Source organism: Plectropomus leopardus, chromosome 16 (genome assembly GCF_026936395.1).
Source record: "Plectropomus leopardus strain MGB_pleo_1.0 chromosome 16, ASM2693639v1, whole genome shotgun sequence".
Classification (NCBI taxonomy): Eukaryota; Metazoa; Chordata; class Actinopteri; order Perciformes; family Serranidae; genus Plectropomus; species Plectropomus leopardus.
In genome coordinates, this window is record NC_142191.1 from 16,183,339 (window position 1) to 16,207,751 (window position 24,413).

Sequence of the window (24,413 nt, forward strand, 5' to 3'; positions counted from 1 at the left end):
TCTTCCTTTGACAGTCTTCCAGATCAACCTGTAGCTTTTTCAGTTTAAAGCAGTTCAGCTTTCATTTCTGCCAACTTTTCAGATATTTCTAGCAATTGTTAAAATATATATCTGCATTTTCAGCTAAGTATTTCCCCATTTTCAGCCTTGGTTTTAAACTGATTTCAGTTTTAAGCATCCACACTCATGTTCTGCAGGAAATGCATTTTCTAGTTATCTCGTGATCTCCAGGGGGGGAATTCAAGTTTTGCAGCAGCACAAGGGTAAAAGTCAAATAGAATAACATATAATAGATAAAAGAACAATATACTGTACAAAAAAATAAAAGTTGTTATTATTATTATTATTATTATTATTATTATTATTACTAGTAGTAGTAGTAGTAGTTGTTGTTGTAGTAGTTGTTGTTGTAGTTGTTGTTGTAGTAGTAGTATTACAAGACTTTATGTTGAGAGGAGAGTGCTTCATGAGTTTTATAACAGTGCTTCACAGGTGGCCAGTGCACGCTACACATTATTCATCCTCTATGAGTTCTGTTTTTTGTCAATAGGGGGCGCTGTCACACTTGTGCTGACCCTGCAGCAGCCCGCGGTGTTCTCTTCAAAGTGCTTGTTGACTGTGTGTAAGCTGAACATCTCTGCCAAAAATCCTCAGCGCCTGAAGTTTATGTTTTACAGGATCCAGAGGCTCGTTTCAAAACCACTTCTGCAGTCTGCCAGGCATCTATATTTGTTACACACTTCCCGAAAACTGACCTCCAAAATGGCCTTTCAGTATCCACAGGCTTACCGCGACGATGCAGTTGTAAGTAAATGTAGCTAGCTAACTAGCCTAGCGTGCTAATAAGCCGGGGTGCTTAATCATCATGCTGTTTCATTCATTAAAGTGAGCGTCTGCTTTGTTAGCATGCTAGTTAGCCTAGCCTGCTCTGACAACCAGTTTGTTGACAAATGTTTGGGCAACCGTTTCCAGTCAACCTTAACTTAACTGCCGTCTTCAATTATTAGTAGCTTATTAGTCGCTAACATATTATTCGCTATTTGGCTAACGCTGCTAACTAACCTGGACCTGCTATCTCGTTAGCTCAAGTCTGTCATGTTTTTGCCACACCTAGCTAGCTAGCTCAGCTTTTAACATCTGTTTCACCTGTCTCAGGTGGATAACTACCATGGCAACAAAGTGCCAGATCCATACAGCTGGCTGGAGGACCCGGACAGTGAAAAGACACAGGTAATCTTTATATCTGATTTCTTTAAATCCTTATTTGTGTTTATCGCCACATTTAACTGGGCTCTCAGGTGAAGACTCAAGAAATTTAGTGTCTAAATCTAACTGTTTCTGCAAATATATTTTTTATCTCGTGTTTTATATTTGTTTAGTGACACACGTTAGTCTTGCCATTCTGCAAGGCAAATTTATTTATGTAGCACATTTCATACCCAAACGCAACCTAAAGTGCCTCACAGATTAATCAAGTCAAAGTTAATTGTAGCCCAATTGATAATAGCAGACTTTGGGAAGAAGAAGCAAAGAAACTAAATGGAAGTATGTTTCAGTAGTCTCCCTATTAACAATAACTAAAATAAAGGCAAGGTTTTCCATTCAGTTGCATTTTTTTTTTCAATATCATGATAACCAACAGTGTTCGTACCACTGTATACCCTGAAACCGGTATACCACTGCAGCCCTAGTCCTTGGTGGAGACGGTGGACAGCTTGTCATCTTGACAGACTGTCAGCTTGGATGATTACTGGAGCCGGTATTTGGCATTTTGACCATCATCTGTATCTGCATTTTATTTTAATGATCTCGATAAAATAAATTAATTTAAAAAGTGCAAAGAAAGTGTCAGCATGGGAGGAACTTATACTTGGTAAAACCTCAGTGAGCAATTTTTATTTATTCATTTTTTATTTAAATTTTCACTTGACCTTATAAAACAAAGTTGCTGAGAACTTACTGTATATGATGTTGAAAGTTTTAGTTTTTATTAAACATTTGCTTAAGGCATTTTAACAAAGTTTTGTGTTGGAGGTTGTTATATTCCAAAATCTAAATATTGACAGAATTTTTGAAATTTTTATTGTAAATGCATATCTGTTCCAAATATTGGTTATCAGTCTCATAAACTACTGAGAAACGTTAATCACTATTGGTCCTGAAAAAACGATAGCGGTCGACCTACTGAAAACAGCAAGGCAGAGACTGTTTTACCTTTGACACCTGAGGAAATTAAATGTTTCCCTTTTAAATACTGAGGAATTTCTACTCCACCATTGAGTCCTGACAGGGAACATCACTGCCTGGTAACAGCATAAAGCAGGACTGCAAGGCCCTGCAATCAGCAGTTCATTGAGGTTAACATGCTATAGTGACTGTCTTAAGGATGTGTACACCAGGTGCTGCGAAAACAAGGCAAGGAGAATCATTTAAGACCCCAACCACCAAGATAACTGCCTTTTCTCCATGTTGAGGTTGAGAAGAAGGTACCAGATACATTTCTACCCGTGGCCACAAGGATCCTAAATGAAGACCAAAGACACTCCCACTCCCAATAAACATATATTTATTATTATTTCACTGTTTTTGAACTGATGGATTACATTATACTGAAGTTCATGCAACAATTCATTCATAGATATAACCACAAGCCTTAAATTTTGTTGATATCACTCAGGGCCTGTCCCGAGCCTGTTGACTGAGTGATCATGATGACTTTGCTGAGTGAAAACTTACTTTAGTCTGGAACATGATGTAAAAACAGCTGTTCTGGTCTTACTCAGTAAAGGTATTCGAATAAATCAGTGCATCTGCTTCTTGTAACCGACCGCAGAGATTATCATACTGAGGAGTAAAACCTCTCTGTGTTGTGTCATCTTCCACCAGGCCTTTGTGAGTGCTCAGAACCAGCTGACTTTGCCGTTTTTAGAGCGCTGCGAGGTGCGAGACCTGTTCAAGGAGCGCATGACTGAGCTGTATGACTACCCCAAGTATAGCTGTCCCTTCAAGAGGGGGAATAGGTAAGCTACAACACAATAAGGGATGATCGTATTAATTCCAATGCCATTATCAATTTTGCTTTGCAGTACTAGTCTTTATTAATTTATTAAATTAAAAAATTTTACTATCTCTGAATCTTAACACAGCGTAGCAACAGTCTGACAGCTAAAATGGATGTTACAGCACATCGCTGGGGTTTCCACTCATTTAGCATTTTCAGTTACCAATCAAAGTTCTTAAGAAGAGAAAAACACTATTCCAAGAAAATAGCATGAGAGAAAAGGAAGGAGAGAAAAAGAAATATTCTTCTCTTCAGTCAGATACAGAATTACAGGTATCCATCTCAGTTCAAAAATGTCCTTTTTCATTTGCAACTGTGAAGTAATTTTTATATATACACATATAATACAGTGGATTAAAAGGTAAATCAGCATCTTACCTTAATATGGCTTCTTGCTGCAAGTTTCCAGCAGCATAGTCATATGACATTGTAGTCAATGTTTTGCAATGCACTCCTGTCTGAAAAACACGCCAGCACCAGTAGAAAAGATTGATAAGCTCGAGGGGGATATGATTCCAATGGACTTTTGACAATTTTGAGCTGGTTTTTAGCTGGATCCCATTTTTTATCCTTGGTAGATGCAGTCATGTTTCAGCACTTAAGTGACACATCTGTGGAGCACAAACAATATCTGTGGAGATCCTTTTAAATTTAACAATGTCTCCCCTCGTTTTCAGGTACTTTCACTTCTACAACACAGGCCTCCAAAACCAGAGTGTGATGTACGTGCAGGAGAACCTGGATGCTGAGCCTACCGTTTTCTTGGATCCAAACACATTTTCTGATGATGGGACTGTTGCCCTGCGAGGTAACAACACAGACTGTTGTGAAAACAAAAAAAAACAACTTTATTCATTGAGAGCTTTCAATTTATCAGACATTAACATAAGATATAAGTACAAATACAAGCAGAAATGTAAAGATATATGGAAGGAAGAAGAAAAAAAACAGACAAGGGACAAAACAAAACAACGCGTGCATCGTAGAGGTTTTTCATTTTTATTTTATTTAAGATATACTATGCAGGATCTTATTAAAAATTGTATCGACACATAAAGAGGTAATCTAGGGGTGTGTTACAGTGTATTTCTCTGCAGAGACTCTGCCCTCTGCCTGTAATTTTTTATTTTCTGTGCTTGGGAAGTTTATGGTCATGTACCCCAACAGTGCTCAGGCGAGGTTGGTGATTTATCAGAAGGTAGTGACCAGATGCCAGCAGGCATCCAAGTGACACAACACGAAAAAATGCTAAATATAGTCTATCAGTTTATCTTTTGCTGGTGAGCGTGGTTTACAAACAATAACTGGCATAATGTACCTTTAATGGGTTCTTTTGTTGTCTTTTTTGCTTTTTGGACATCTTTAGTGTTTTTGCACTTCTTGATATTGAACTCTTTGAATTGCAATAACATATTAAGTAATTATAGTACACATTTTTTTGGAAAAGCCCACTATGTAAAGCATCCAGATTGACACATAAATAAATAATGTTAATTGATTGTATCTTTGTTAATGTTCTGTTTCTGTTCCTCTGATTATTTAAAGGCTACGCATTCTCTGAGGACGGGGAATACCTGGCGTACGGCACCAGCGCCAGCGGTTCGGACTGGGTGGAGATCCACTTCCTGCAGGTTGAAGGCGCCAAGCCTCTGGAGGACCGCCTGGAGCGAGTCAAGTTTAGCTGCATGTCTTGGACTCATGATGGGAAGGGACTTTTCTACAACTCCTACCCTGAGCAGGAGGGCAAGAGTGACGGTGAGGTCAAGACAGTGTAAAGCTGCTTATTTAAATCCTAAACTTTGATGTGGCTGCTTCAACTATCCCTCAGATTAATAAACAAATGATAATTAGTGAAGCTCAATACTTGAAACAAGCATTTGAGACTAAAAATAAATTTAGATCCTTTCATGTGTTTTTCTTTTTAGTCTGATGGATTTGTTGCTTCCACTGCTCTTACAACTTTGATGCGTCAGTGTTGTTCCTGCAGTTCATACGCCCTTCTCATCTCATTACATCTGTCACCAGACAAACTGTTTTTTGCCACCACAAGGGGGCGACACTGATTCTAAAATGTTTTGTCTTGTAGGCACTGAGACCTCCACCAACCTGCACCAGAAGCTGTACTTCCATGTTCTGGGGACCCCGCAGTCTGAGGACGTGCTGTGTGCCGAGTTTCCTGACCACCCCAAGTGGATGGCTGGAGCTGAGGTATTTTTTCTTGCTCCTACAGATTAAAAATAAATGACTCTAGAAGAATGCACGTTAACTGACATTCAGGTAGCATTTAGTGATTGCATGTTAATTGCAGGTATCAGACGATGGGCGCTATGTGCTGCTGTCTATCAGGGAAGGTTGTGATCCGGTCAACAGACTGTGGTACTGTGACCTTCAGACCACTCCTCAGGGTATTACAGGTATGATGGATTTGTTTGTTTTATTTTCTTCATCTCTGTCCCTCTGTAATGCTTTAATGCATTTTTTCCCACTAATCAGCATTACAACTTGCTATTTTTTATTACCTGGTAAACAGGGTTGGAAATAAACTTTTTTTGTCTAGCTGCCACTCAGAAGGTTACCACTGTTTTTGTGACTTAATAGTTTTTTGTAGTCTGTCTGTCTATCTGTCTGTCGATGCACAATCAGTGGTCTCATTATTGAATTAAAATACTCCTTATGTTTAGGACTTTTGCCATGGGTTAAGCTCATTGACAACTTTGACGCCGAGTACGAGTACGTGACCAACGAGGGCACGTTGTTCACATTCAAGACCAACCTGGACGCCCCGCGTTACCGCCTCATCAACATTGACTTTGCCTCTCCAGCTCAGAGCAGCTGGAAAGAGCTCATCCCTCAACATGATAAGGATGTTATTGGTGAGCAGCTGCAACCCTCATGTGACCTGTACTATTGAAATATGTGAAAATGGGTGTTTCTCTTGATTCCACCTGAAGTGCAAATTTCTGCTATCTCACCTGTCGCCTCTTCCCTGTCTCTCTCTGCAGTGTTTGCCACCTGTACATACTCCAGCTACCTGTTTGTGTGTTTCCTCCACGATGTGAAAAATGTGTTAAAAATGTACCGGTTGAGCTCAGGCGAGGAGCTGAGGACCTTCCCTCTGGACGTGGGCTCAGTGGTTGGTTTCACAGGACGGAAAAGGGACTCTGAGATCTTCTATTATTTCACCTCCTTCCTCTCCCCTGGTATGAGCACGCTAAATATATAGTGTTATCTTATTTATTACTATCACTGCTCAGATTGTTTATTAGTCGTAGATGTTGTCACTTAATGACATTTGTAGCTGTAGAAAATGATATTAAAGAGTTTAGACCATTAGATGCTGCAAAATGCACAGGGTAAAGTATGAGGAAACAGACTGCTAATATTGCAATATAACACGATTGTACAATTAGACACATACAACTCTAAATTAAGTATGCACTCTTGCTCCATTGCCTTGTACTTTTGGTGTCATTTCAGGGTTGTAGCTAGTATGTTCATATCTAAACTGTGCCCTGTATGAGGATGAAAGAAATAAGCTAGAGAAAAATAATTTTGGCAAGTACTTTCAGTGATTTAAAGATTGTAGAACAAATGAGATGACAGTTTTTCTTCTGCTGCATTCAGCCATCATTTACCACTGCGACCTGACAAAGGAGCCGCTGCAGCCCCACATCTTCAGAGAGGTCACTGTTAAAGGCTTCAACCCCTCCGACTACCAGACCACCCAGGTAACCACAACACTCAGTGCTTTATTTTGTTTGAGGACATAATGTCCATGGTTATTAGTAGGGTTGGACAATATATTGGTTAGGGCTGCCCCTTGAAAGTTTTTTTTTGTTTTTGCTTTTGCTAGTCCTTTTGCTAGTTTGCTTTACCGTGTACTCCTGGTTTTTGGTCCCCCAACTTTGCTGTGGAGTGAGCCCTCTTGACTTTCACACTACTCTTTGGTACAAGCTGCTGCAGACACTCATTCAGCAGCACGGAGGAGGAGAAAGGAGAGAAAACAAAGTGGTAAATTTAGAGCTCACAGCAACTTAATACGTTACATTCTCTGGCTTTTGTTTGATATCTAGTATTGGCAAAAAATGCTGTTGCACATTTCTGACTGAACGTGACCATTTTGTGAGCGCTATTAGCTTTTTTACTCTATCATATGAATGCCACTGAATGTACTTTGGAGCCTGTTAAAACTTTGTATAGAAAAAAACCCTAACTCGTCGAATATTTATATTGAAAATCCAAATCTGTGATCCAAATTGGTGATAGCCTTTTTTTTCTCAACAATTTCCTCAGTTTTGGAGAATATCGCAAGTTAGCTTTCAGCACTTTAGCACCACATTTCTGCATTTTTGTATTCAATATGTGCTGATAAAGTGATCATACTGTCTGTTGTTGCACTTATTGTTGTACACTCACAGAGACATTTACTGCAGAATGTCTAAAATGAGTACTGATTAAGCAGTCTATTTCAACTTCTTTCACTGGACTTTGCAACAAACTGGCAAACTTAAATGCTTCAAAATCTTTCGGTCATCTGAGAACCAAAACATGTTTTTTCAAACCCCTTTTCAGTATTAAATTGTGACTGACGGATATTAAAAATTGGCAAGTTGTAATTTTGAACTCATCGTCTTCGAACAATTTTTCAATATGACATTATGTTATTTAAATTAAGGCTGTGAGCTTCTGGAGTTGCTGTGTCTTATTGTCAGATCAACCGTTATGATCATACTGAGGACAGTGACCTCAGAAATAATATTGTAAAAGTGAAAATAAGCACAGAGGACACTCTTTTATATAAGAGTCTCTTTGTCCCCTTTTTTCATCTGCCTCAGTCACAAGGACAGATGAAGATTCAAGAATAGCTTCACTGCTAAACCCTTATTAGCACCAGAACAAACACAGAAAGATAATTTGTCTGTTAATTCCTTATTCACTGCTCCCATATGTGTCTAAGATTCCCTGTTATTTCTTGGCCCTGTTTCCAGTCCTGTTTGTGTCCCTGATGGTGTGTCTTTCTCTATGTCCTTGCCAGATCTTCTATCCCTCCAAGGATGGCACTCAAATCCCTATGTTTATCGTTCACAAGAAGGGCATCAAATTGGACGGATCCCATCCAGGTTTTCTATACGGCTATGGTGGTTTTAACATCTCCATCACGCCAAGCTACAGCGTCTCCCGACTCATCTTTGTCAGGCATCTGGGGGGAGTCCTGGCTGTTGCCAACATCCGAGGAGGAGGAGAGTACGGGGAGACCTGGCACAAAGGTGAGGGGAGTTGTGCTCATCCATCTTTGATGTTTTCTCTGCCAGGCATAAGCCTGGGGGGGATCATGCATTTGCGCGTGTGTGTGTGTGCGCGCGTGTGTGTGTGTGTATGTGTGTGTGTGTGTGTGTATGTGTGTATGTGTGTGTGTGTGTGTGTGTGTGTGTGTGTGTGTTTGTATATTTGTCTGTCTGCAGCTTATCCTGCATAGTAACAGACCAGTCAGTCTAGTATTATCTATACATATTTATGACTGGATGCTCAATATCTTCTTTTGGTTGATTTTTCAATTGTTGAAAAAACAGTTTTATTGACTGTTTTATACCATCACTGACTGCTGACTCGTTACTGCTCTTATCCAGCCAGTAGGGACCGCAACTCCTCAACAAAATCATGTGGCAAAAGCACAGAGCAAAACGCACTCGCTCAATCTATAAATAGTACATATATGTAAATGACTGGGTTGTTTTCTCCACCTGGACCTGTATGTGCTGCTGTTTCTCCTCCACTCTTCACTCTCGTGGTGTGTCACTCAATGCTGACGATCATATAGTTGGGTAAGAGCACAAACTGCTTATTTACATACTTTGTATTTTTTCCCTTTTTAGCTGGCATGTTGGCCAACAAGCAGAACTGCTTCACAGACTTCCAGTGTGCAGCCGAATATCTCGTCAAGGAAGGATATACTTCTCCCTCCAAGCTGACTATAAACGGAGGCTCCAACGGTGGCCTGCTTGTAGGTATGTGTGCTGCTGTCTAAAGAACAACATAGACTTTATAGAGCAAAAATCTTTTCCAAATAAAGCCTCAGACAGTTTTTATGCATCATTTATCATCAGTCTCTGGTGTGTCTGACTAGTGTGTTTCCTCTCTCAGCGGCCTGTGTGAACCAGAGGCCCGAGCTGTTCGGCTGTGCTGTCGCTCAGGTGGGCGTCATGGACATGCTGAAATTCCACAAGTTCACCATCGGCCACGCCTGGACCACAGACTTTGGCTGTTCTGAAGACAAAGAGCAGTTTGAATGGCTCATCAAGTAAGTGCTCGCAATATACATATATTAGCAAGGTAAAGTACACAGGATGCTGAATTCATATCAACTACTTTACTGACGCATTTCCTGTTGAACTGTTTGCAGCTGTGGTGACTGGGAATTCCTTAACTTTCATCATCTCTGTATTGACACCAGTAGAAATGGATAGATAGATAGATAGATAGATAGATAGATAGATAGATAGATAGATAGATAGATAGATAGATAGATAGATAGATAGATAGATAGATAGATAGATAGATAGAACTGCAGTTAAAGTTAAAAAGGTTAAAGAAACCCAAAACTATAATGCATACACAGTAAAATAAAACAATAAAAACAACACATACATTCATCAGTCAGTTGCACATGCCCATCATGAAAATGCATGTGACAACTATTCTGTGCTGAGCAGCAACAAAAGAAATGCAACTGTGAGTTGAATGCTGATTGCAAACATTATCGAGTCAGTTATCAGTGCTCATTCAAGATGTGGTTCTCACTGATTCAAATCACAACATGCTCCAGACAAAAAAATATTAATGACAGCAGTTCCCCTGTTATATCACCGTCAGTGATAGAGCACCCGGATCCTGACCCATCTTGTCTTGTTTTCAGTGTTGTTAGGTGATGGTCTTAACACTCATTAAATGTATGTATTTCTATGTGAAACAGCTCCTTTGCTTTACTCCCATAAAGGTTCATGTTTTATTTCATAAACGTGTATTGATTTTTTTATGATATAAGTGAGGTGGTCCACCTCTGCTATAAAACACTGAGGAAGACGCTGACTTGCATATGTAATAGACCTAATTAAGAGCAACTTAACTTTGATGTTGGACTTCAGCCAGGAAACCAAAGTCAACCACACAGGAGTAAAAGATGCTCTCTTTAAACTACACTTCTTGATTTTACTATATTTAGAGGAAATTAGCTGCTTATTTGGAATTATCAAGGAATTAGATTGATTGAACTGATTAGTAAATTAAGACAAAAAAGGTCCAGGGTGTAGGATTTAAGGGGATCTATTTACAGAAATTGAATATAATCATAATTCTGTTTTCTTTAGTGTATGATTACCTGAAACTAAGAGTTGTTGGGTTTTTGTCACCTCAGAATGACCAGTTTATATCAACATAGGGAGCGGGTCCTTGTCCAAGGATAAGGATAGGTAATAACAAAAATAATGATAATAATGAAGACATGTACTGTATGTACAGAAAACAAACAAACAAAAAAACATTGGCTGCTTTTCTTTGTCATGTGATATTGATTTGAGTATTTTGGGCTTTTAGACTGTTGGTTGGAAGTATCTCAAGAAGCCATCTGTACTCTGTACCCTCCCCCTGCTCCTCTTTGCCAGATACTCCCCGCTCCACAACATCCGCGTACCAGAAGGCAACGGGGTCCAGTACCCTGCGGTGCTCCTCCTGACAGGGGACCACGATGACCGGGTGGTGCCTCTCCACTCCCTCAAATACATCGCCACCCTGCAGTACATCGTAGGCCGCAGCGCCAAGCAGACAAACCCTCTGTTCATCCTTGTGGACACAAAGTCAGGCCACGGCGCCGGCAAGCCCACTAGCAAGGTGATCCAGGAGGTGGCCGACACGTACGCCTTTATCGCCCGCTGTCTCAACATCTCCTGGGTCAAATAACCTCCCGTTAAAGTGCGTGTGTTTTGTTTTGTTTTGTTTTCTTATTTTCTCATCTTGGGAATACTCTTCATACAAGCTGTTCACACCTTCTTTATAACTTTAAACCAACACAGTATTGGGTCTTTTAAGTAACGTTTACTCTGCCATCACTACATCTTTTGTTTTTGTCTTTCCTTTGTTTACCTACTTTTGTCCCTCCCTCCGTCTGTGTTAGTTTGATACAGACTCACCAGGTTCTCGGCTGCACCTGCACACAACTATCAGCCAACGTGCAGCACTTACAGCTAATGCACCCTCTGCTGTAGGCCATGTTTGTAGTCCTAATGAAATGACTACATTATCACTGGGTGTTTTAAAGGAGGGGGCTATCTTTACGGTTAAATTAATCAACCAATCAGCAATTACAGTCATGAGGTCAAAGTGGCAAAAGTTTATTTAAAGATAGTTTCTGTGTCCTCTGGGTGCTTCAACATGATGCTCATTATTTATTTTATGTCTGTGCACAGAATGGAGGCTGTGGCGTGTTGATTGACTCCAGCATGTACGAGTGTAGTGCAAATGATGACCGTGCAAGTCGACAGTATTGCTGTGGGTGAGCTTGCAAAAAACTGCATCTCGTGTGTGCATGTGAAAGTGTGTGAGTGTGAGTGTGTTTAAATGTCAGTCCCCTCATTTCTTTCAGACTGATAATGATTTCTACCTCTTGACATGTGCTGATTGTTTGCCTTTTAAAGGGAACAGAACACAATGCCACAACTACAATAAACAACTTTTTAAACTGATTTATCACGGCCATTTATTCTGTCACAGAGTTAAATGAGCATTTCACCCCAGAATCAAAATACATATTTTTCCTCTTACCTGCCGTGTTGTTTGTCGATCTACAGGGTTCCCGCAGTCATGAAAAACCGAGAAGAGTCACGGAATTTCACAGTCACATTGTCCAGGCATGGAAAAGTCATTTAAATAGTCAAAATCATTGAAAGTTTTGGGAAAGTCATGGGATTTGTTGTTTGTAATGACATTTTTACAGGAATCTTCCATAAATACCTCTTCATACTATGCAAAAATTATGGCAAACGTATTTTCTGAAGTGGTCAACGTAGCTCTAATATGCACTGATGCGTGACAGTGTTTTTTATTGTTTTTTGCCATCATGTACATTTTCTTCATTTTCTCCCTATTTTCTATCAGTGCGATCCTGTATGCCAGCTGCTGAAACTACATAATGGTCAAGTAAGGCAAGAAAAAAATGTGGGTCTTTGAAAAGTCACAGAACAGGTTTGAAATTTTTGTCCATAAGAATGTGTGGGAAACCTGAATCTAGATTATGTGGTTTGCCAGAAAATATATATCTGAAAGACTCAAAAGCAAAGTATCTCTCCAGAAAACATGTCGAGCTCCCCTCTGCCATGAAAAACCCAAAAAAGTCATAGAAATCCAAAATCTCATTTTCCTGGCTTGGAAAAGTAATGGAATTAGAAAAACCAATAAAAGTTTTAGAACAGTAAAGCAATAAAATGTTAAAGTAATCTTCCGTGGATAGTGTCTCACATAATGTAACATAAAGGCCATTTTTGTAGCAATGAGGTAATATAGCTTTGGGTAGATTTACATCAGAGTATGATGTGTTTTTTTCATCACGTCTGTTTCTTTAGTTTCTCCCTGCCTTTGGTCTCACCTTCCATGTTTGTCAGCTGGAATTATGTTTCAGCAGATTTTGACGGGTCTGGGTAACATTTTGGGCAGGTGGCACAAAAAAAATCATGCTGTCGCAATGTGATTTTTTATGTAGGCTCATGAATCCCAAAATTTCCATATCAATACCCCACTAACACGATTGAATCGTACCTCATGTTTGAGATTGAGCGTTGGATATGGGCAGCCCAGGGCTTTCAATTGTCACTCAATTGCCAATACACACTTTGATTCTTTTTTTATCTACCCTGAAAGTGGTAGTTTGAAAAAACAGAGGGTTTTTTTTTTTCAAGCAAATTAATCAAAAAGCCAAACTGTCTGCTTTCACTTCTGTTAACTCCTGGAGCTCTACTGCTTTGTGTCCGCAGACAGCCTATATTAATATAATCAACATTTGGGGTAAAGTGTTTTATGCAGATCTTTTCACCTTATACCTTGGGAATGGTCATAAAAACTGTGGTTATAAATCCTTGAAAAGTCATGGAAACTTTGAAATTTTGTCCTTGAAAATGTGTAAGAAATGGCCATGACCCGGTTACTAAAGATAATCCACAGACCTTGTGAGCAGTTTCATGTAAGGTTTTCTTTCTGCTAACTACACCCACCAACCGTATCACTACGCAGAAGGACGCGTGCATCTACTCATTGATGAGAGGCACATTTTTGTGGCAGGGTGAGATGTGATAATTTTATTAATGTTTAATTAATTAAACATTAATGTTGTCCTCAGCTGAGCTGTAATATCAGCTAGCTCAGTGTTGCTAAGTGACCTGGCAGTAGATCTACGCTTCCCCCTGCGCAGTGATACAGATGGCAGATGTAGTTCAGTAGAGAGAAAATAGTTCCTGCAGTAATTGCTCACAACGAGGTCTGTGGATTACCTTGAGTAATCGGGTCGGGTGATTTCTGGAAAGAGACATTGCTGTTGAGTTTTTTAAAGCACTTTAAGCAGAGTACCATCTATTGGTGTTATATTTGAGAGAAAGCAGACATCTCTTTGGCCGATATGTTCAACACTCCCAAACTCACGAAAACCAGGTTTCCTACGGATCCTTAAGAAGTCTTAAAATTAAAATTAATTCAATAATCAAAAAATAAGGGCTTAATTGGTATAAAGATGTATTAAATCAGTCTTGCTTAGACTTGGGAAGAATGATTTTATTATTTTTATTTTTTCTGATGTTGCATTGTAAAAATTAAAAATTGGTCACTTTTAAAAAAATATATATTATTTTTCTTAATGTACAAAATTTACCAAATTCCCCTTGCATTAACATCATTAAAATAAGTTATGTTTTATGTTACAACTAATATTAGAGAAACATTGTCCCTAAACCTAAACATTTGATATTCACATGATCTTTTTCTTTAATTCTGGTTATTGTAAAACTGTTCTTAAATTTCATTCCTAACATGCCTTAATATTAATGAACCCTGAAAGCAATCTAGAGTGAGAAATAGTTCTACAGGTAAAAGGAAAAATATGTATTTTCTTTATTTTTAGGGTGAACTGTCCCTTTAACACCTCCTGCAGGTTAGTGGTGTGTTTATCGATCCAAACATATTTGCACCCTTATTTATAATATATTATTGCCATATAAGTTTATTCCTGACACATAAAGAAGTGATCCACACAAGTATAATCTAAAAATTTGACCATAAAAGAACAGGTTATACTGATAAAAACAGAATTAGTATCCACATTTATCTCAGTATTATCTTTGGCCACAGAGCAACGTTTAGTTTGAGCTCCAAAATAAATAAACACTCAAGAACTGGATTTTTTCCCATTCAATTGAATTTATTGGATTTTTCTTAAGCATTTTGATGTCGCTGCACAGATAGGAATAAGGGAGCGAGAGCAAACCTGAAGCTGTGGGTGTCAGGTCTTCCACCAGGGGGCAGTCACTCTGAAAATAAGCAACACGTGCAGCAGGAGCAGAAAATGAGGGTGGTCTGACAGAGGGCCCCATGTGGATTACTCAACATACATGTTACATGTTCAAGAACTTCTCTGATGTCCCACTTTCATGTTGATGGAGGAAATTTTATGGAGCAGCTTCTTTTGAAAGACTCCATATATTACATGTTTTCAACCTGACTTTTCCAAACTCATTTCAGAGTAGGATTTAAATTCACCAAAACATAGAAACAAAAGACTGTTCAAACTTAAAAAAAAAAGAAAGTAACATTTAGTTATTTTTCGTTTTATTATGTTTACCTTTCGGTCTTATTTATAGCTGAAATTGAACATTAAAATGAAGTTTAAGGCTATAACTGGACATGATTGATAAATTAAAGTAACAAGACAACAAATTGATTTACCTTACCGTTAAAATGCACTCAGTCACGTTTTCAATAACTTTCTTGAAATATAACATTTTAATTACCTATGTCTGGTGAGAGAAGGCTGTTAGGCCTAAACATCTGGGACAACTACAGCATGAACCTTGAAAAGAGCATTTAGGAGCATAAATCTGTCCCAGCTTGACAGAAATATATTTATGTGCTAAAGCAACAAAAAACTCTTAGTAAAACATCCTTAAAATTAACTATTAAATACTGAACTTTTTAAAAATGAATATAAACTTTGACATTGTGTTAAATAAATGCACAACTTTAAAAGAGAGAAAAGTTTTATCAAATAAAATTCCAAGTCACCCTCAATTCAATGTAAGAAAAGTTAAATGCATGTTTTTTCTTTCTTCTCTCATTTTTGGGGAAATTAGGAAGATTTAAATGCTTGTTACCCTGTACCCCCTCCAAACATCCTGATTTCAGTGAAAAAAAACCCCAAAAACAAACTGACACGTTCAATGGAAGTTTTGAGATGAAACTATTAAGATTTTGACATGAAAGTATTCAGATTCTGTTCCACTGAATTTAAGTCAATCTATTTGTAAAATGTTCTAGAAAACTAAACTTTACAACTAAATGCAGAGCAACACCTGTTTTATGCACATGTAAATAAACTAATGTTTCTTCTATGCAAATTATATTACTTGCATTTTTTATTTTAAAAAATTACTCACTGGCTTTTATACTTTGACACTAAATTGTCTTCTTTAATTTTTTCAGCTCTATGGACATTAACACCACTTGTTCCTCAGTGTTACTCTTTGGGACTCACTGCACAACTTTCAAAGTAAAGGAGTGGAATTAAAGGTAAGTAAGATAAACAATGTTTGTAGGCTTTTAAACAATGTAAATGAATAAAAGCTAATTGTAAAAATATACTAAATACATGTTCATCTTGTCACATCATAGCCAATGAACGAACAATTCAAAGTCTTTCTTGCATGTTTTGAAAAACACAAGGAATGCACATAGGATTTGATTTAGACCTACACTAAAAAAACAAACAAAAAAACAAAATAAAAAAAACAATTCCAGCACCATAAAGTGGGAAAATTCAAATTTTAGCACAAAACCAAATTTTGCAGAATTTTCATGCATGATTTAAGCACTGTTGGCTCATATTTATGAAAAGGAAGAATCAAAAATATCACCAGAAAAATCCCAGTCTCCCTTTAAACATGCCACAGCCAAACATAAGCGATCTATGTGTGCAATGTATGTGTGCGCGTGCGCGCACGAGCACGAGAGAGTAATGAACCAGCAGAGGGCGCTTAACAGTCCTGAGAAATCCTGCAGGCCTTCATCCCTCACAGAGGCTGCAGGCTTTTAAAAAGCAAACCTGGTTTCACATTTTTGAGCCAAAGCTGGCGGTGCATTTAGAGTTTAAAAGCCATCTGAATTCTGTTTTTCACAGACTTCATATTCATAAACTCTAATGGATTCTGAAATGCAAGTTTTAACACATTTGATGCAAATCTCGTCATATTACTATCTGACTTAAAAAGTCTGGTGAAACTCATGGTAAAACTGCTGGAACGGGTCCTAATTTCTGATTGGCTTACACATTTGAAGACGGTCTAAAGCACCCAATGAGCGCACACCTGTGACCATGTTGAAATATTAATGCGCCGACCGGAAATCCCCACTCCGCCACCGCAACTGCTGAGGAACTATATTACTCGGCGGAAGAACTATAAGACTTTAGTTAAATAAATAAATATCTCTCGACTAGATATAAATGCTGCAGCTATAATGGCTGTAATTTGACTTTTTTTTTTTAGTTTTCTTTAGGCGTAGGAGTAATCTGACAAAATAAAAGGAACAAAAATCCAATAGAACCAAACTTATTTACTTATTTATTTTTAATTTGTATCTTTCTCTAAAGGCAGCACGGAAAATCCCTCACTAGGAGCTAAGCGGGCTCTGCTTAGTGAAAGATCCAGAAATGTTTTATGTCACAATTAAAGAAATAAAAGTTTAAGAGTTTTGGTTAAAGTGACAGACCGAAATAGAAGCTGAGCTCCTGGAAGTTTGACGGGGTTTCATTTCTATGTGAATTTTTCCTTTTGTAAAATAAATAATTTATTATGAGGCCTAAAGTGTATTTAATTTAATAAACACACTTCAAGCTTCTTTTGTCCATTAGGGCTTGTTATGTTTGAATCACATGTCTGTAAGTTACATTTTTGTTAAAGAAAAAAAGGAAATTGACTTTACGCGATAAAATGTAGCTTATCAATCTATCTTAGACGCCATAAAGGTCTCGGGAGTCTGTCGCCTCAGTGTGGGATGAGGGATCGTGCAGGTGTCTGCAGAGAGCCGATGGATGGCGCTATTTATTTCTCTCTCTCCTGAGTCTTTGGTCATATTGGCTCCCAATCACTGATCTGAAACCAGTTTCCTAACAATGCTCAGTGAGGACACAAGGCTGAGTGGGTGAGGAGCAGATGTCAGATCAGTAGAGAGGGTTTGGGGACTGTTGATTTTTAGTGTTACATTAAGCTATGAATCTTTCACTGTGGCTGTTTTATATGTGATCAGCTGTTGGCATGGTTTCAAGGAAATTGCTTTGTTGTGGGTTTTTTTTTTCATGGTTTTGAATAGCTGAATACTGCTTGTAAACAAGCTGAGTGGGGGATGTGAAGTATGGATCTTTATCAAGAAGAGAGAAAGAGGAGGGGGAGGCTGGGAGCGTGGTGGGGGAGGCCAAGAAGAATGCCACATGGTTTGAAGAGCCATTATAAGGCTCTAAGGCATGCGGGAGATTGGGTTTAAATTTGCCATTAACTTGTCTTTTTCCTTGCTATTGGATAAACTAAAAAAAAAAGAAAGAAAATTAATCTCTAGGAAGTCTCCTTTTATTACTTTTGAAATATCCAAGACAACTAGTTTGACACATAGCTGTGAGCTTAGAAGCAGACTTGTATGGAAAAAAAAGGCGCTGACGCTGAAAAATGTCCCTCATCTATGGATCATGTTGGAGATGAGTCCCCAGATGTGTGCCACAGACTCCCAGCAATCTGTTGGTGACACATTAAAAAAAAACCAAATCTGCCTGCCCTCCCCTCGCGCCGCTGCAGCTTATGTTACAGTGTCACTATAAAATATTCATCCATGGAAAATCTCTTTGATTCCAGGCAGTCACTTGGCTTCATACGCCAGGTTAAAGTCAGCCTAAACATGTAATTCAAACTAGAGCGTCGGCAGACTTCAACTCCAGCAGACTTAAACTCTACTTTTCTTCCACATTTGCTCTATCAAAGGGACATCGGGAGAAACGTTTGCTCTGTCTGTGCCATCTAATTCATCCACGGAGGAAAAAAGGAGGATGTCCGCTCCCTCTTCAACAGGTGAGTCACTTTTTGCTACTTTTTTTCTTTTTCTTCATCTTAAATTTCCCCTAGAACGCGATGAGTCTTGCATTTGCTTGAAGCTCACCCCCATGGAGCTGCAGAACCTGCTTTTCAATGACCTGAAATGACCGTGTTTGCGCAATATGGCACAGTGATGGATCGGCTTTTTTATCAAAAGCTTTCAATAAAGTTATGACGTTAAAGACGCGCGCGCACTCATATAAATACTCGTTATTTAGAGAACAAATGGCACAGAAAATCATGATATAAATTCTTATGAGGAAACAAAAGAAAGAAGAGATTAAAACAAACTACAAAACAGGCGTCGCCCATCCTCCTTTAACGCACTGTAAGAATATTAAAAGACTATTATAGTGATGTTTCGTTAAGGAAATGCACCGATCATCAGGTCAGGAGGATATTCACAGGCTGCATGTGCAACAAATGGAAAACTCTAAGATGTTAATTGAACCAAAAGAAAATCTTAAAAAATCATACCGACCTGCCAGATCCGAGCGTCAAAATAAAATGAAATAAATAAATTGTTAAATTCAAGAAGCGTATACGGATATTTTTGTCCCATTGTGCGCAGTTTTTGGCGCACCGGCTGCAGAGCCGCTTCTTCTCCAAACCTCCCCCCTCTCTCTCTGACGTCACCGATATTTCATTCACATATTTTCATCCTGTTTACTCCTGTTGGAGGAGACTTTTTCGGATTGAAAAACTACTTTAAAAGCACGTGGTTTAACCGATAAAAACTTTTCTTTTTTTCTCGCTGTTGCCATCCTAAAACTGGATTAAAAAAAACATATTCTGTCTTCACAAGGTGGTTTAAAAACAGTCCACAGGCTCCCAAAAAAACTGTCGGATTAAAAGTCGCTTGAAAAAACATCACTAGCGTCAAAACGAATATTAAATCTGATTTTAAACAAACGATTTAAAGCTGCTTTTCTTAAATGAGGCACAAATCCACCAAATGTACCTCAAATTTTGGGTTTACTTTTGGGGCCAAGTATGGAGCACATGCCACACGTGCGCTTTTGTGATACCTATTTAAACTCACTTGTATTTTTTCGTTGATTCAAAATATTTCTTAACGAAATCTATTGTTATGTCAAAAGTAGAACTCGTTTTAAATGCAGTAACTATTGTTTTATCGTCTTTTATACAGATAGAGGCAGAAATCTGCAAGCATGTGATTTAAAACCCAGTACAATAAAATTAGCTTGTGTTTACAATTTCAGAAGAATAAAATAATTGAGAAAATAATCACATTTTGCGTGTTAAACCTCACGTGTTCACACTCTCCAGTTCGTGAAAAACAACCCAGAGAGGAGATGACCTGCTTTGCCAGCACTGTTTACACTTCCTTGTAGAGGATATAAAAAAGTGAGGGACTGGTGGCTGGAATGCATGAAGTAAACGACAAAAAAATAACCCCTTCACTAAAAAAGAAAGGAGAAAAGGGAGAGACGAACTCAGTGAACTCTTTGAACTGCATTGACAGCAGAGTAAAGGCAAATTTCCTCTGGGAGCCTTCAGGGTGAGGAGAGGGGGTTGGGTGGGGTTAGCTGGGGTGATGGAGTCCAAAGTCTGCTCAGAAACTCTATTCAAACAGCTCAGGAATCTGCTCGTGCTCATGGGGTTAAATGCACGTAATAAAATGTTTTTGGTCAAATAAGTCACTGCTTAAATCTCAGACTGATTTCAGTTTGCAGCCATTTTCCTTTTTGACTTTGAGATTCTGCTTTTTAAAGAAGTGATTATAGCTTGTTAGAAAAGTAGGTTTAAATGTCATATGTGTAGACATAAAGGCAAAAGGTTAATTCATGACCTGCAGTTGTTTTTACTGCAGCAAATGACATTATCAAAAAGGAGACAAATGTAATTTCTGTTTTTTTCTAGGGCTTGTAGTTGAAAGAATCTCTATCTTCTTTTGACTTACACAAGTTTTATTGTGACTGTCTGTGAAAACACCATATATACGTGCTTGAAGAGCCTGATACGCTGTATTTTATTAATATGTGACATCTTATAAATATTTTGAAATATTAGGACTCAAACAAACCAAAGACACACTGTCTTGATTCTAAATCTAGATCTCATGCAGTCCTAACAGAGATTTATATTACGCTGGTAACACTTGCACAAGTCTGTTCTTCTTAAAGTTACAAAAAGCAACTTTATATATGGTATTGCATAAATCATGAGTGAATAATATATTCTCATAGAGGCAGTTTTTATTAATTACATTAAGCATGAAAGTAAAATCTTGGTACAAACTTTGCCAATAGCCTTACCATAACAACCTTTATATGCCATTATTAAGTAAGTAATAGGCCTATTATTTAAAATTAAAATAATATTGTCAACACTGGATCTTAAAAATAGGCCAACTTATAGAAACATGAGTTCCCTAACTTTTTGCAGAACTTCATAAGAAAAATTGCTCTTGTTGTTCATGTAGGCCTAAAAAAGGAAGGAAACAAAGATTGATCTGAAGTTAAAAACAAGTTTGAATGCAGCATGATGGCAATAAAAAGGAAGCTTAACAGTGACTTCGTCTATAGTTGGTGTTGGTAATTAGATTTTTGAAAAATTAATTCAAAGTAATTAATTTTCATTTCATTTCATCTTAAAATGGCCAATTTTTAGTTTTATTACAAATATGAATTCCCCAACTTTTTGCAGGTCTTAATATGAAAAGATGTTATTTTTATTCATGAAGGCCCATGGAAGAAGTATTCATCTGAAGTTCGAACAAGTTTAAAAACAATGTTATCAGGCAGCATGCGTGGAGAGTGAAAAACGTGACTAAAAGTGACTAGTTTGTGTTGAGTATAAGAGAAAGAACTAATGAAAAGAGATAAGCTGCTTTTTGTATTTCATCTTTAAAACTGGTCTAATCATTGTTGTGTTTCAGATATGAATTCCTAAACTTTTTGCAGAACTATTACTATTTTTGTTCATGTAGGCGTATAGAAGAAAAACAGAATGAAAGAGTGATCTGAAGTTCAAACAAGAAAAGTTTAAGATAAACTAGTAATTAAGTTGTATTTTCATTTCATTTCATCCTGAACTTAATACGAAAAATCTCCCTTTTTTAAACGGATTTCTCCATAAATTGATAAGTGTGAAAAAGATTGCTGAAAAGTTGAAACATGTTCGAAAACAACCATATCCTGCAGCTTAAATGCAAATTAAAGATAGTTTAAGTAGATCTTGTACTTGGTGGTGATTAAAAAAACAGATGGATGACATAACATAAATGAAACTGTGGCAAAAGTTTGGCTTCTTGTTAGTGCTGATTGTAAGTTCATGTAAAAGTTGGCCAATTCATGGCTATGTTACGTATTTGAGTTCCTTAAATTTTTTGTAAAACTTTATATGAAAGGTTGCTATTTCGTTCAAAGCACTGTTCCACACACAAGCTAAAACTGTGGAAAGAAAGATCGATGTGAAGTTAAAACAAGTTTGAAAACAACTTCATTCTGCAGCATAAGAACAAATAAAAATGTAACTTGTAATTTATTTGATGGTGATTAGAAAACAAATTAGTGATGTAAATAAGATAAGACGGCGGAAGGAACTTGAGTTCCAGTTGATGTTGATCATAAAACAATATTTAAATGTTTGTATTGTCAGTTAATCTAAAAACAGGCCAGATCATGGCTATGTTTGTTACTCATATGAGTACCCAAACTTTTTTTGGTAAAACTCCCTATGAAATAAGTGTAAGTGATAAAAGAAGTTAAAAACAAGTTTGAAAACAATCTGTGACATTAGGACAAATGAAAAGGCAGCAAGTAGATCTTGCTGTTGGAGGAGATTATAAAATAAAACAAACAACTGCTGTAAAGTTAATAAGATAGTGGCAAAAATTTGACCTCTGGTTGGGGTTTATTATGAGACAAACCCCGAAATGTTAGTATTTTCAGTTAATCTGGAAATTCATGGCCATGTTTGCTTTTTTGTAAAACCCTTTGTGAAAGATTGCTATTTTTTTCAATGTTCTTTTTCATACACAAAGTAAAATTGTGGAAAAAATATTGATGTGAAGTTAAAACGAGTTTGATCAATGTTATCCTGCAGCAAAATATGACTTCTACTTGGTGTTGATTATAAGAAAAAAAACAAAAAAACAATGTAAATGAAAGGAGTTGATTACTAACTTTTTTCTGAATTTCAAAAAAGGTTATAGTCTGTGTGTTCTTCTTCACAAATGTAAGACATCTAAAGTAAAATATATATATAAAAAATCTTATCCTTTGGCTTAAAGGCAAATATTAAGAAAGGCCAAAGGTAGGTGTTAATGATAGAGAGAGAAAAAACTATGTAAACTAAAGAAGGTCATCACATGCAAATCTCACAAGAAAAGTTAATGTTTTTAGTCCATGTGCTTTTCTCCACACATACAAGTGGGAAAGAAAATGTGAAGTTAAAAGTTTGACAACAATCTTATCATGTAGCATAAAAGCATTCAAAGAGAGGCAAAACTGAGACTTTGTTGGTGTTTTTTATGTAAGAAAAACAATAATATAAACCAAGAAGATGATCCCTATCTAATGCAAAACTCTGTTTTTGAGCTTTTCTCAACAATTGAAAATGTAGGAAAAGGACTGAAGTTCAAAACAAGTTTGAAAATCTTATCCTGCAGCGTAAAGACAAACAAAAAGGAGGCCAAAGTATGATCTCTTGTTGGTGTTGATTATAAGGAGAGAAAAAACCCCAATTTAAACTAAAGAAGTTGATCAGAAACTTTTTTTTAGCAGGGCTTCATAAGAAAAGTTGTGTTTAGTCTGTGTTGTTCTCAACACATAAAAAAAGGAAAAAAGGTCTGAGTATATAACAAGTTACCAAACACTCTAAGGATGCTGCATGAGAGCATTAAAAGGGAGGACAAACTGACTGAAAGAAAAACGAATACAACAACACTTAACTAAAGTAATTGATGAGAAATGCTGTTTTTAGTCATGTGGTCTTTTCCAAAAAAAAAAAGACCTGTATTTAAAACAACCTTGAAAATAATGTCAACCTGTCGCATCAATACAAATAAAGGGAGCCCATAGTCAGACTTTTATTCAGTGTTCATTTTAAGAAAAGCAACAGTGTAAATCAAAAACTCGATCCCCACCTAATTCATGCCAAACTTCAAAAGAAAAATAGCTGTTTTTAGTCTGTGCCTTTCTCCATAAAATTAAAAAGCAGTGGAAAAAGATCTAATGTCAAAACAAGTATGAAAAGAATATTATCCTGCAACCTAAAGACAAATAAAAGGAAGATAAAGTAAGACCTGAAGTTGGTGTTAATTATAGGGAAAAGCAATGTAAATGAGAGAATTTGATCTCTACCTTTTTCATACAAAACTTCATAAGAAAAGTGACTGTTCTTATGTACTCATCTTCACAATTAAATTAAAACTACTTTGAAAACAATCTTTCAGCCTGAAGACTAATAAAAGGGATTTAAAGTAAGACTTCAAGTTGATGTTAATTATGGGGGAAAACAATGTAAACCTAATAACTTGATCTCTACCTTTTTTATGCAAAACTTTGTAAGAAAAATTGCTGTTTTTATGTTAGAAAAAGAGGAAATAAGATCTGAAATTAAAACAAGTTTGAAAACAATCTTATCCTGTAGCACAGAGGCTAAAAAGAGGGCTTGTAGTTGGTGTCATTTTAAGATAAACACTAATGCTTACAAATTTGTTTATATAATCAGTCAAACAACGTTTTGAGGAAGTTTTCACTGAAAACACTCTGTCCTCTGACATTACTGTGAGGTGTTTCCCCTTTTCTCGCCCATGTTAAGGTGTTCACTTTGAATTAAGGTGTCTTTAAATCTCCACTAATCTTTGTTTTGGTATTTCAGTCGCTTCCTTTGACTAACAGACACACCCATGCCACACATATCTAAATTATTCCTTGTCATTTAGCTTGCACGCATGTCGGTGAGCTGCACTGTGGGGATTTCCACTGACTTGTCCTAAT

General features: G+C 37.3%; 1 protein-coding gene across 2 annotated transcripts; it reads left to right on the forward strand.

Moving 5' to 3' along the window:
* Positions 1-571: 571 nt before the first annotated feature.
* prep (prolyl endopeptidase) lies at positions 572-11,796 on the forward strand. Of its 2 annotated transcripts, XM_042503784.2 has the most exons (15): positions 572-804; positions 1,156-1,230; positions 2,887-3,020; positions 3,739-3,869; positions 4,607-4,816; positions 5,148-5,269; positions 5,370-5,475; positions 5,743-5,934; positions 6,064-6,261; positions 6,686-6,789; positions 8,097-8,328; positions 8,935-9,066; positions 9,203-9,359; positions 10,720-11,026; positions 11,521-11,796. In XM_042503784.2, the coding sequence occupies exons 1-14, from the start codon at positions 667-669 to the stop codon at positions 11,012-11,014; spliced, it is 2,226 nt and encodes a 741-aa protein (XP_042359718.1). In that variant the 5' UTR covers positions 572-666; the 3' UTR covers positions 11,015-11,026; positions 11,521-11,796. The 2 variants fall into 2 exon arrangements, with proteins under 2 accessions (XP_042359718.1, XP_042359717.1); XM_042503783.2 differs by having other exon boundaries at positions 10,720-11,796.
* Positions 11,797-24,413: the final 12,617 nt, after the last annotated feature.